Raw genomic sequence first — 14,038 nt, forward strand, 5'->3', positions numbered from 1 at the left:
CCTTTTGAGATTGGCTTTTTTCATTCAGCATGATGCCCTTAAGGTCCATGAATATTAATAGTTCATTCCTTTTTGTTGCTGAGACTACTCGTGCTATAGATGTACCAGTTTGCCTACTCCAGCCACTCCCATGAAAATGTTATTATTACACATAGACTGTATATCTGTTTATGTACTGTGGCCCTTTGGAGGGCCGCAAACCACTGTAATAGCTAAGATTTTTTTGCCTGCTCCATGAACCAATTTCCAGCCCTTGGGGCTGATATTGCCCACATTGAGAGTGCATGTTCTAGAAGATTTTGCTCACTTGCTCCTCTCTGTTGCTCCAGTTAAATGCTCAGCTCCAGATGGAAGTAGAGAGACTTATAGTCCAAAGCTATGCCATAGAACATCAGAAAACAATTATCCCCGATCTCACGGACGACGTCAGCCATCGGGGTCGCCACAGACTGGCCAAGTGAGTGCCCTTCCGTGTTTGTTTCAGAGCGTAGGGAGCAAGCACTGCCGCCCTCAGAGCGCTCCCTGCAGGGGGTGATCACCCAGGGCTGCAGGGCGGGCACCCTGTGTCTGCTACCCTTCAGCCTCCAGCTAACCAGGCAGGACTGCGCCTGTTAAAGTCAGAAACCTCTGGCTTTGTCTAAAGGCCAGGCCAGTTCCAGGTTCACGGGGGCCCACGATGTAGGTGTGAACCTCTGAGGGAAGAGGTGTCCTGTTCTTCATCTCCATTCTGGGAGCCGTTCATTGTTCTCAACTCCTGAGCACAGCATTGTGCACAGGAGATAGAAGAGAGCCTCGCACCCTCTCACTTTTGGAAAAGCGACTGGTAAGGGGAGCTTGTTAACCATTTCAGAATCCAGCTGCCAGAGTATATCCTGGACTTTGGCTACCTCATCCTTGGTGACTCCCGAACCTACATCATCAAAATCACCAACACCAGTCACATCCCAGTGTCCTTCCACGCAGAAAAGCGTGTCCTTCACGATACAGGTAACCGGGCAAGGGAGACCCTTTCCCACTGCACCTTGTCGTTTCCAACAAGGCCATCTGTACTGTCTTCCTGGAGTAGAGTGTGTATGTCTTCTGGGATCAGCTGAAAGAATGGTTGGGTCATTCATTGATTCTTTGAATGGTTATCCTGCCCCAGAGGGGCCCTAACTAAAGCAGCTCTTATTTGCACTCTTTCCCGCAAAGAAATTCTGTTTGTCTTGGTCCAGGCTTTAGTACTGAGCTAGATCGTGTAAAGAATCTACCCTACTGCGAAACAGAAATGTTTGAAGTGAGATTTGACCAACAAGGGACCAATCTTTCTGTTGGAAACAAAGAAGTCATTCTGCCCATCAAGGTAAGAGGCACCCCTGGGCCCAGCTGACACTCCCCAGCTTCTAGCTGTGCTGGTTGATCACCCTTGGGATGATCCAGTTACTATTTCAGAGCCATGATTCTCCCCCCCACCCTATCCCACATGCTGACAGCAATATTATGCCCACTCTAGGTGATTGGAGGGCCAACAGTTAACATCTATCTGCAAGCCAAGGTGACCATTCCCTCTATGACACTGTCTTGTGAAAAAGTGGAGTTTGCCACAACTCAGTGTGGACAGTGCCTTGTGGAAACTATTCAGCTTTCCAATCATCTTCAAGTTCCTTGTGAATGGTTTGTCGTCAGCCATAAGCCATTTAACAAGGTGAGTTGTAGTCTGTTGCTCCCTTTTTTCCATCTCCATTTCAGCCAGATTTCTAATTCTAGGCATTCACTCTCGTCATTTCACTCTCCTGCTCAGACTTTCAGGACAACTATTACCTCCTGAATAAAATATAATTCCTTAGGCCAGCACTCAAGGATCTATCAGGCTATGCTGTCTGGTGAATGTCATTCATCTTTGTACCCCTGGTACCTACACTTTCTCTGGTACCTGAGAGGCACTCAGTAAATGTAGATTGAGTGAGTAGAGTATGGAATAAGTCCATTTTCCATAGATGATTACCTAACTGTCTAATATTTATTAACCAGCTGGAGAAACACATGCCAAAGTACTTGAGACGGAAGCTACGTGCTGAATTAAAGCCGAAAACACGGATCTTTGAGATCCAGCCTGCTTCTGGGGTCTTGGATCCTGGTGAGAAGTCCAACGTGCAAGTGAGATTCATGCCCAAAGAAGAGGTAAGCTGTAAAGAAATGTGATTCCATTCAGACTCTCTGAATCTCTGAGCTTTACTCAAATTCCATGCTCCATTGGGTCACCCGGGAAGCTTTGAGTGGCCTGTGCCTCCCTCTTCTGATTATGACAGCTCAAGTGCTTCTGGTTCCTGTAGGAGCCATGTGGCCCAGTGGTTAAGAGCACCAGGAATCAGCACATCAATCTAACACATCGACTTTTATCAGCAGACCTGGGTTAATGGCCTTTTGCCTCTGCAATTAGAGTCTGTGTGGCTTTGAGCAAATTACTTAACTCTGCTCAATTTCAGTTTGCTCATAGATAAAATGAAAAATAATATTATGTGCCAAAAATCCCTTATTGCAATTCTGAGATCCAATAAGCTCCAAAAACTGGAAAAAAATTTCACAAGTTTCATACCCAAATTCATTTGGCAGAAAAACCTCATCTGAACTGACATGAGACTATTTAACCTTTATTTATCCCGCTTAGCCTGCAGAATCTAACATTGCAATGCAGAAATGTTAATGTGTTTGATTCCAGCAGACCTGCCCCAGACCCTGCTGAGGCTGTTAGGTAACATAGGGTATAGGTACTCTGTTTACCTTTTTAAAAATCTGAATTTGAACATGTCTGGCCCTGGGGGTTTCCGGTAAGACATTATCGACTGCAATAGCTACCTCCTAGGGTCATATTGAAGATTAAGTGAATTAATGTGAATAAAATGCACAGCATTCTGCTCTATATGTAGTAAGTGTCTCAATAACTACTAACTAGTATCATTAGTAGTTTTGATAACAATAAGTACTTCCTGGAAGACATGCTCCCTGGGCCTCACAATCGTTTCTTTTGTGTATTCAGCACAAAGCTACTTCTGACAAAGAACATAGTAAAAATAATAAACACTTAGAACCAGAAAAGATCTCAAAAGATTACATTGTAAAGACTTTTGCTCAGCCCTGGCTGGTGTGGTTCGGTTGGTTGCAGCAGCGTCCCATGCACCAAAAGGTTGCAGGTTCGATCCCATTCGAGGAGTGTGCAGAAGGCACACAATGGGTGTTTCTCTCTCACATCGATGTTTCTCTCTCTCTCTCTCTATTTCTCAAATTAATTTAAAACTAAAGACTTTTGCTCAAAGCTTAAAGCACTTAGGAGATGTTTTTCTTTATTCTCTTAAAAGAAAAAACGGTGCAAGTTTTTAGAATAACAATGGATTTCCTGGTAATAGCTTTGAGGAAATACTTAAGCATTTGCAGTGAGAAAGAAGAAGAGTGGATGACTTCATATCTGATTCTAAAATGAAGTCCCTGTTTCTATTATAATAAAAATATCCCCAACCCTTTTAAAAGAAAATAGAATTCATATGTGTTTCATTGTTAGAAAATCTTAAGACTGTCAAGGGATTTACTCAAGATTTTGGATGTTTTACTGAATGAGGGAAATATCAGTAAATATAATAAATACGCACACACACACACACACACACACACACACTTGTTCAGGCACTTCCATAAAGGTTGGGTTGGAATTGGTGAAAGTTAATAAAATGCTTCCACCGATTGGGAGAGGAATTGGTTAGCCCTCCAGCCCATATAATCCACACCAACATCACTATCAGCATCAGCAGCAGAGAAATCACCAATGTCCAGACACTCAACTCCTAGACATTATAGCATGTGTCCAGAATACTGTGTTAGAAAACAAGGAAATAAATGGAATGTTTTAGCAATATTTCCATAAAAAGAAATTAAAATATGGAAGTTTGGGCTGGGGCCTGCAAACCCACATCTTTAAATAGGTTCCTCGGTGAAACAAAGAGTAAGATCATTGGCATCATTATCAACTGGTTACTTGGGTCGTAATTGTATTAGGTGAAGTGAATGCTATAGCTGATTATCCATGACTTAACTGTATGTTCAAAAAATGGAAATATGTTCATTCAGATTCTCCAAGAAACAGACCTGGAGACATTTTTTAATGCAAACAGATTATTTGAGAGGTATAGGGAATATTGACAGAAACATAGAAAGAAGGTAACAGAAAGGAAGGCAGCTAATAAGGTGTGTGAGTGAGCCAGCTACCTTGGAGACTGGAACTTAATCCCACTGGAAACTCTTAGAAAATATACAAAGTACACATTTCAGAAGGATCCCTTCCCCTGGAGTGAAGGAGTTGGGGTCTTTATATAATAACTCCTGACAGTCATTGATTGAGGACTGCTCCTAGGAGGTGTTACTTCTCCAACACTCTACCCTGCCCTGCCCTGCCCTGCCCATGGGTAGCCAGGCCCATGAAATGAGAGCTCAGGGGTTCCTGCCCAGAGGTACAGATAGTGGCAGTGGGACATCTGGGTACACTGGAGGTCTGAGGGATATGAGCAAGGTGTTTAGAGGGCCTTCTACAAGTGATAAACCATTGATACAATGCCTGGCATGCTAGATACGAAGTATTAATACTGTAATAGAAATTGCTGTCATGCAAGTTTATAAGAAAAGTTCTCTCTCTTAATCTAAATAGGATCAATTTTGTTCCCCCTCCCCCCACCCCCCAGCCCCAGGGTTTTCAGTTTTACATGGCATATAATAGAAAAAATTCAGATGCTTTTTTGGTTTTTATGTTTTCCAGAAATTCTACAGTCAAACCCTGATGTTCCAGGTTGCCCGTAGTAGTCAGAAGCTTATGCTTTTGGCACAGGGGCAAGGTTTAGAGCCACGCTTGGAATTTAGTCCTTCAATTCTGGAGCTGGGGCCACTGCTGCCTTTTGCACCTGGAGACGAGGCCGAGGTGGTGGTGAAGAATCCCTGTGACTTTCCCATTGAGTTTTACTCCTTAGAATTTGACCAGCAGTATCTCGTAGAAGAGAAGGTGAGCAGACGCCAAAACCAAACTCCATTTTCCTCCCCGTGCTGGGTCCTGACATGTACTCATGCTCTTCACTCCGCCGGGACAACTGCCCCTGATCTTTACCCCTCCTTCCCTTTGAACCCTTCTTTGACAATTTAAAGATCACTTTGTAGACTTCTCTTGCCCTGAGCAAAACTCATTGCCTCTCTGTGATCGCATTATACATTTTAAACAACTAATTGAAAAATTAATACATGCTGATGGTTAAAATTCAAACAGTGAAGAACATATGCAGCAGTCATTATATTTGAAGTGAGTTTCTTGTAGATAGCATATAATTAGGTCTTTTTTAAATATACTCTGGCAGTCTCTGTCTTTAGTTGGCATATTTAGACCATTTACATTTGATGTAATTATGTTAGGGTTTAACTCTGCCATTATCTTTTTTTTCTCTGTTTATTCTGGGTTGTATATTTTCCAGTTGCTCCTTCATGTTCATTTTTTTAAACTTTATTTTTTGGAGCAGTTTAGAGATTGGGCTATACCCCTTACCCCCACACATCATAGCCTGCCTCATTATCAATATCCCTTTCTAGAATGGTACATTTGCTACAATTGATGAACCTACATTGACACATCATAATCACTCAAAGTCTATAGTACATTAGAGTTCACTGTTCATGTTATATGTGCTATGGGTTTGGACAAATGTATAATTACATGTGTCCATCATTATAGTATCATACAGAGTAATTTCACTGCCCTAAAAATCTGTGCTCAGCCTATTAATCTCCTCCTCCTCCCAACCCTGGTAACCACTGGTCTTTTTACTGTCTCCATAACTTGGTCTTTTCCAAGATGTCATATAATTGTAATCATACAGTATGTAGCCTTTTCAGATTGGCTTTTTTCACTTATTAATATGCATTTAAGTTTCTTTCATATCATTTTGTGACTTGATAGCTAATTTCTTTTGAGCACAGAATAATACTCCATTGTGCGGATGTACCACTATTTATTTATCCATTCACCTATTGAAGGACATCTTGGTTGCTTCCAAGTTTTGACAGTTATGAATAAAGCTGCTGTAAACACCCATGTGCAGAGCTTTGTGTAGACATAAGTTTTTGACTCCTTTCAGTAAGTACCAAGGAGCATGATTGCTGGATTGTATGGTAAGAGTATGTTTAGTTTTGTAAGAAACCGCCAACCTGTCTTCCAAAGCAGTCGTACCATTTTGCATTCTCGTGAGCAATAATTGAGAGTTCCTGTTGCTGCTCATCCTCGCCAGCACTTGATATTGTCAGTGTTTTGGATTTTGGCCATTCTAATAGGTGTGTAGTAGTATCTCATTGTGGTTTTCATTTGCATTTTCCTGATAACATATGCTGTGGAGTGTCTATTTATGTGCTTATTCACCATCCGGGTATCTTTTTTGGTGAGGTGTCTGTCAAGATCTTTGGCCTACTTTTTAATCAGGTTGTTTGCTTTCTTTTTGTTGAGTTTTTAAGAGTTTTTAACATATTTTGAGTAATAGTCCTTTGTCAGATGTGTCTTTTGCAAACATTTTCTCACAGTTCGTGGTTTGTCTTCTCATTCTCTTGACAATGTCTTTTGCAGAGCAGAAGTTTTTAATTTTAATGAAGTTTTGCTGTTCAAGAAGTCTGATGCTTAGCTATCTGTTACTTATTAGTTATCTATTGCTGCAAAACAAAATACCCCCAAGCTTAACAACATAAACGTTTGTCATCTCATGTTTTCTGTGGATTAGGAATTTGCAAATGGCTTAGCTAAGGTGGCTCTGCTTCCTCAGGACCCTCCCCAACTCAGTCTCTGAATCTTCTGGTTTCTTTACATCCAAGGTTTATGCTCTACCCAATTTAGATTCTGCCTCCAGAAGTTTTTCTCAGAATGGGCATCTGTGCCTCTGGAAGGGAGTCTTTTCATTGGGTATTTATGAAATGCTCAATCGCTTATGTTGGCACAGCATCCTCTGTTGTGGGTCAAGTTCAATGGAAAGCAGAATTTAAGACTCTGAGATTTGCGTGATTTATTAGGGAGCATTCTCAGGAAAAACACCTGTAAAGAATAGGAAAGTAGAATTGGGAGAGAAAAAGATGAACTGTGATGAGATTTCAACAGGGGCTTCAGCTGATGCTGCAGGAAGCTCTGGAGCCGGGTTGGCTCTTTAGAGTGACTCAGTTAAAGCCAGTTGGCCAAACCTTCGTGTCTCTGTAGAAACCAGTCTTTGGGATATTCCTTCCTTTCCACACTGACCTCTGTCTTGTATCAAATCTTCACATGTGAATGGTTCTATCCTGAGCTCTCTTCTACTTCACTGGTCAATTTGTCTTCGCAATATCAATACCACCCTATTATTCCAGTCTCATAAGTCCTGATATCTGGTAGGGGGCAACCCTCTCTCTCTAGTCTTCTTTGTGTTCTATTTTAGCCCTTTGTTCTTCCATATATATTTTAGAATCATCTTATTAGCAGTGGTTTTTAAACAATGGAAAATGGTGATCCTGGAGAAGGGTCACCACTGGAGCCAGGTGACCCTCCCAGCACCTGCCAGTTACAATAAATCGGGTCCTATAGGAAGTGATTGCTTTCTAGGGCTTTCTTTTACTGTACTTTATAAACATACATACATACTAGAGTTGCCACATTTAGCAGAAAGAGAAACAGTTTTGCTAAATTAAATTTGAATTTCAGATAAGCAGCATTGGACATACTTATACTAGAAAAATTATTCATTGTTTATCTGAAATTCAGATTTAACTGGGCGTCCCACGTTTCCTCTGACAACACTAATACATATCCCCCCCCCCCCCCATGCACGTGCACACATACACATACTTAATACCATTTCGCTTATTTTCCCCTGGGTGCTCCATTTATGAGACAGCAACCTTACCCAGTATAATATTGCTAACACAGTATTTTATAAAAATGTGTCACTCAAGGTGGGTAATGGAGTTCTGTACTTTTGTCAATGGAAAAAAAAATCCCAGTATATCTTATTTTTAAAACAAGAAGAAAATTCTCTTCCACAAGTTGAATGCCCAGGTTAAAATGGAGCAAAAATAGAGATCCCAGCCCCCCGGGTTCAGGGCTAAGCCTTACTTTTAGACCCCTCCAAAGGACCCTGCCCTGAGCACACACCGGGCCTCGGGCAGGCACAGGGGTTTTACAGGATGGGTGAGCAGACCCACTGAGGGCCATGGGGAGACGCCTCCAGCGAGACCAACAGCAGTTCCCACTGTCCTCGAGCAGATCTTGCGAACGCTGAAGGGCTATGATTCCTACAACACCCTGCTGCTGCCACCCCGTGTCCCTGGGGAGAAGCTGCCCCCAGAGGTGTATGAGTACTTCAAGGAGATGAAGCAGTCCAAAGAGGAGCAGATGAAGGCGAAATATCTGGAGGCTCTGGGGCAGGACAACGGTGAGAACTCATCTCAGGGGCCCGGCTCCTGTCCCTGCCCTGGCTTCTTTGAATGGTCTCTGGTGCCAGGCAGGTTCGAGGTGCCTTATGCATTTTATTTCTAACCCTTACAAAATGCTCCTATTATCCCCAACCTGTAGGGGTGCGCAGACAGGGACGCATTCCGCTCTCACTAGACCCTAGTGGGGAGTTAAGACAAAAACAGCTACTACAGAGCTAGAGCACTCGCCAGATACCAAGCCCTGTGCTGAGGGCGCCACGTGTACAGGTGAGGAACTGAAGCATTGACAGGCCACGTCCACAGTTTAAGTGGCAGAATCGGGATTCAAGCTCAGGTCTCCCTGGCTCTAGAGTCCAGGACGGTAACCACTCTACTCCGCGGTTCCCGTGTGTGTGCCTGGGCAATGCAAGGCAAGACGTCACCTATGGTAGAAATGGGTGCCCTCAGAGAGGTGGGTGTTCACACAAGGAAGAGGTCAGCCCTTCATAGTCCTCAAGGCCAACCCCCAATCTCCAAGCTAGACTGCGCACTCCTAAGCTGGCCCTTCCTGGCTCGGCGGCCCTGGGTGACTGCATCGTCGCCCTCGTGTGCCCTTGAACGTCAGTGTTCCCTGACGCCCTGTAGGATTCTGTGGCTTGTCATGCTGCTCGCTTCTCCTTCCTGCTTCTCCGTGCCCTCTTCTTGGCCCTCCCTGTCCTTCCTGGCTCTCTTCTTCTGTGTAACAGTCATCACGTGTGTAATTATTTCCTTCATACCCGTCATCACCCCCAGACAAGGAACCCCCAAAAGGCAGTGGTCACATTCCCCACTTGTAAACCCAGTGCCTGGAACAGCACCTAATACTCCTAGTGCCCAATAAATATGTACTGTAAGAGTGAATGAATGAATGAATGAATGAATGAATGAATGAATGAATGAATGAATCGAGCCCATTTCTCCTGCTCTTGGGCCTGGCTTGTTTTCCCTCCAGGAAGCTAATCAGAGAAGACTAGTTTTTTTGCCCTAAATGGAGAAGATGAGAGAAGAAGGCTGCCTGTCCACCCATCTCCTGCTCATATTCATTGAGCACTATTAGTTTATTAGAACTGCTATCACAAATGCCACACACTGGGTGCCTTAACCAACAGAACTTTATTTTCTCACAATTCTGGAGACTAGAAGTTTAAGGTCAAGATGTCGGCAGGGTTGTTTTCTTCTGTACCTTCCTCCTCGACTTGTAGATGGCTGTCTTTACCCTGCGTTCACACGGCCTTCCTGCTGTGTGTGTCTGTGTCCTAATCACTTCTTCTACAAACACCAGTCATATTGGATTATGGATGGATTAGGACACCCAAATGACCTCATTTTAACTTCATTACCTTTAGAAAGGCCCTATCTTCAACTACAGCCACATTCTAAGGTACTGGGGAGTTAAGACTTCAGCATATGAATTTTAGGGGAACCGGTTAAGCCCATAACAAACACATGCTGTGTTCCAAGCACTGAGCTGAAGTGCTGGGGGGGGGGGGAAGATCAATGAAACAGATCCCTGCCTTTGAGAGATCACAGTCAGGAAGTGGGTGGAGGGAAAGACATTTCAAGTCAGGACTGCCTGGTGGCCAGAATAGAGAGCTGTGAGAGGTTGTGATGTCCAAAGGACATCATAAAGTTGGGGGAGGGCCCTGTCGCTCTCATGCCCATTACACACCACAGTTGTGGGTCCCTTTTTCCATTTGGCCCATTGAAACATGGTCTAGAGCCAGGACCCAAGGGTCCAGAGGAGTCCAGGAAGGCACACACTCTACTTCTCACCAGTGCTTCTCCGGGCATCTACTCACCTGCTTTCTCATGCTATAGACCACCCTTCCCCTCCCACACCACATCCAGGGACGGCCACAGTCCCAAGTCACATCGCCACCTTCACAAGAGAGCTGCAACCTCTCTGGCTCAAATCCAAATTCTCAACAAAGAGAATGCCTTGACCCTGGGGTAGAGGTGGGGAGGGATCAATTCATATAATCACAGCCCTTCTATGCGCCCACTGCAACTCTGTGGGATGGGGCAATGAGGAGGGTGCTGGGCAGACAAAAGGTTAGATGTGCTTACCAATAACACACAGAAACGTTCATGGTAAATTAAGAGGGAAAGCAGGCTACAAATTGGTATGTACAAGATTGGTTTTGAAAAATTAAAAATGAGAGGTTGCTAACTCTCCTGTACTGGGATCATAAAATTAAGATGCAATTCCCCTGTCACCATTTCTTTGTCTATCTATATCTCTTTTTGCAGTTGAATTTTATAATTTTTTGCTCTTCTGAACTTTCCAAATTATCTGGAGCAATAATTTGGGGGGGGGGGGTTTATGTTAAAATGTAGAAACACTCTGAGCAGAGAAACTCAGTGCAGCTCTTGTTTACTTGAGTTGAATAGTCCAGGGTCAGCTAACCAGCTCAGCAATTCTCCTTTGTCTCTCTTTCCTTTTCTGCCCTCCCAAATCTTCCCCATGTGTTTTTATCCTTGCTCTCTGGTAGAAGATGATGATATACCCTTGTCAGAGCTGGGAACCTCCGGTGCGAAGAGGGCCTCGCTTAGCCAAGGGATCTCTGTCACATCTGACTTGGGGGATTGGGACGAGTCCAAGACAAACCCAGATGAAGAGGAGGATGATGACAGCCTGGAAAAAATAGTGTTTCAAAGTAACTGAGCATTTTATTATTTATTCATTTATTTATTCATTTATTTATTTTAATTAATCTATTTGAGGGAGGGAGGAAGGGAGAGAAAAAGAGAAACATCAATGTTAGAGAAAAACATCAATCAGTTGCCTTCCTTATACGCCCCAACTGAGGATCAAACCCACAACCTAGGTATGTGCCCTGACTGGAATAGAACTCTCCAGTTTCCGGTGCGATGGACAACACTCCAGCCAACTGAGCCACACCGGCCAAGGCTGACCAAGCATTTTAATGTTTTGGGCCCATTTTTCTCTAAGCGGAAGTGGGAAGAATGTTTAATGCCTTTTCACCTTTCTTCATGAAATGCATCTTCCAAACCTCTTGGCATGACTATGTATTAATTCTATAACATGAATATGCCATCGTTTATTTGGCCATTTCCCTTAATGTTTGCAAAGTCGGCTAATTTCCAACATTATTTTTCAGCAGAAAAGATTCCCAAAAATGGGATTAAGAGCCAAAGAATATCTGTATTTGCAATCCTCGTAGCTATGGGCAAAAAAGGGTACTGTTGTACAATACAGGAGGAAATGAGGGCTGCAGCGACTATGATCTCATTTCCAAGCAATGTTTAAAAAGAAAAACTCATTCCCATTTTCATTAGAACCCATGTGGACTCTGAGTGTGTCCACATGCACACACATGTACACACACACACATGTATTTTTAACTTGCAGCTGACAAGTTACAGAGCACTGACAGCCACTCTGCAGAAGATGTTGGAGAAGTAGAGAACAACCCAGTGAGCAAGGCGATTGCTCGATACCTAGGCATTGACATTTCTCCAGAAGGTCACATGGCCAAGAACCGGAAAGGCATCGCCATCATCATCCACGGGACACCCTTTTCAGGTAGGCCACAACTCTGAGGGGTGGCCCCTTCTGGGGTTATGGTGAAGCTTACATGTGTAATTTTTTAAGACATAAGACTTTATTTATTTATTTATTTATTTATGAAAGGATTATCCCAAAACTGTTGAATTGCCAACCTCAGACATACAGAATTAGAAAAAGAGCAGTGACACCTCATTTTTAATTAATACATCTGAATTATTTCAGCTTGTATTCTTTCAATTCTATTATTTAAAAATGGGGGGGGAAATATGAGCAAACCCTTTGATCTGGCAATATTGCTTCCAAAATTGTATCTTAGGAAACTAATTAATGACATGGACAAAGACTAACAATATGGAGTTTCCCTACAGCATTATTAACCATAATAAGAAACTGAGAGCACCTCAAGCATTCAGTATGGGAAACTGGTTAATTAAGCCATAGCACATTTATACGGTGAGTTAATATCACCATTAAAAACAGTGTCTCAGACACCCATGTTCATAACAGCATTATCAACAACAGCCAAAGGGTAGAAACAGCCCAACTGTCCATTGACAGATAAATAGATAAACAAAATGTGGTACAGTGAGATAGTATTCAGCCTTAAAACGTAAGAAAATGCTGATACATGCTGCAACATGAATGAACCTTGAAGACATTGTGCTAAGTGAAATAAGCCATACACAAAAGGCAATAACTGTATCACTTCCAGTTATATGAGCTACCTAGAGTAGTCAAATTCATAGAAACTAAAGGTAGAGTGGTGCTTTCCTGGGGCTGGGGGACTGAGGAATGGGGGCTTATTGTTTAATGGATACAGAGTTTCCATTTGTGAAGGTGAAAAAATGCTGGTAATAGTTGCACAACAATGTGAATATACTTCTGTGACTGAACCTTACATTCAAAAATGGTTAAAATGGTACATTTTATATGTATATACCACAATTTTAAAAACAAACCATGCCACAGAAGTGTATTGAATGAATAGAAAGATATTCGTAATACAGAGTATCCCAAAAAATGTATACACACACATTGAATAATTATAAAGGCAGTGTTTATTAAAATACACTTCATTTTCAAAATGTAGCAGAATCTACAGACAACATGTGCATACATTTTGGGGGGACACCCTGTATATTGCTTTAAGTGTGAAAAAGATGACATATTTATGATTTGGAATCTGTATTCATTTCCTATTGCTACTGTAACAAATAAACACAAACTTAGTGGCTTAAAACAATGCAAATTTGCTTTCTTACAGTCCCTGAGGTCAGAAGTCTAAAATGGGTCAACTGGGCTGCATTCCTCCTGGAGGCTATAAGGGAGAATCCATTTCCTTTACCTTTTCTAGCTTCTAGAAACTTTGCCTTCATTCCTTGACTCACAATCCCTTCTTCCATCTTCAAAGCCAACATTGCATCTTCTAGTCTTTTTCTCCTTGCTGTCATCATCATATCACGTGCTCTGACTCTGACCCTCCTGCTTCTCTCTTGTAAGGACCTTGTGATTATTACATTGGATAATTCACCCAGATAATTCAGGGGAATCTTCCCATAGCAAGATCCTTAACTTAATCACACCTGCAAAGTCCCTTTACTGTATAAGATAACATATTTACAAATTCCTGGGATTAGGATGTAGACATCACACAACTCATTTCTTTTTTATAAGAAATATAAATAAAATAATTACAGATGCATACTTAGTAACTATATGCAAACTATAATCTCCCTGGATGAGCAAATTATGGATCTTTTTCTCTTTTCTCCTGTCTTTTATTTCTGAATTTTCTGCTTTCTTTTTAATAAGCAGGTATTTTGAAATAAGAAAAAGAAAAAAAAAACCACGAGTTATTCTTTAAACCAAAAAAAGCCTTCCTAGTAGAATTAGAGACAGTAAGAGCTACAGGATTTTTGAAGATCATCTGATAGAATCACTTTTTAACTGAGGAGAAAATCCAGAAAGGGTGTGGGTTGCCATAGTACAGAGTCCATGGGTGATAGAATTAGGAGCAGAATCCACAATCCTGACTTGTGCCTT

The 14,038-nt window shown here is 42.3% G+C and overlaps 1 protein-coding gene across 1 annotated transcript in view; it reads left to right on the plus strand.

Moving 5' to 3' along the window:
• Window positions 1–14,038, plus strand: part of HYDIN (HYDIN axonemal central pair apparatus protein) — a 253,955-nt gene that overhangs the window by 159,233 nt on the left and 80,684 nt on the right. Inside the window, exons 30-38 of the mRNA XM_081119804.1 lie at window positions 330–457; window positions 851–987; window positions 1,215–1,342; window positions 1,493–1,684; window positions 2,011–2,160; window positions 4,781–5,020; window positions 8,276–8,444; window positions 10,956–11,120; window positions 11,837–12,010. Coding sequence (XP_080975930.1) covers window positions 330–457; window positions 851–987; window positions 1,215–1,342; window positions 1,493–1,684; window positions 2,011–2,160; window positions 4,781–5,020; window positions 8,276–8,444; window positions 10,956–11,120; window positions 11,837–12,010 — 1,483 coding nt within the window. The remainder of the gene's footprint in view (window positions 1–329; window positions 458–850; window positions 988–1,214; window positions 1,343–1,492; window positions 1,685–2,010; window positions 2,161–4,780; window positions 5,021–8,275; window positions 8,445–10,955; window positions 11,121–11,836; window positions 12,011–14,038) is intronic.

This window comes from Miniopterus schreibersii (genome assembly GCF_964146895.1).
Source record: "Miniopterus schreibersii genome assembly, chromosome: 18".
In the NCBI taxonomy this organism is placed as follows: domain Eukaryota; kingdom Metazoa; phylum Chordata; class Mammalia; order Chiroptera; family Miniopteridae; genus Miniopterus; species Miniopterus schreibersii.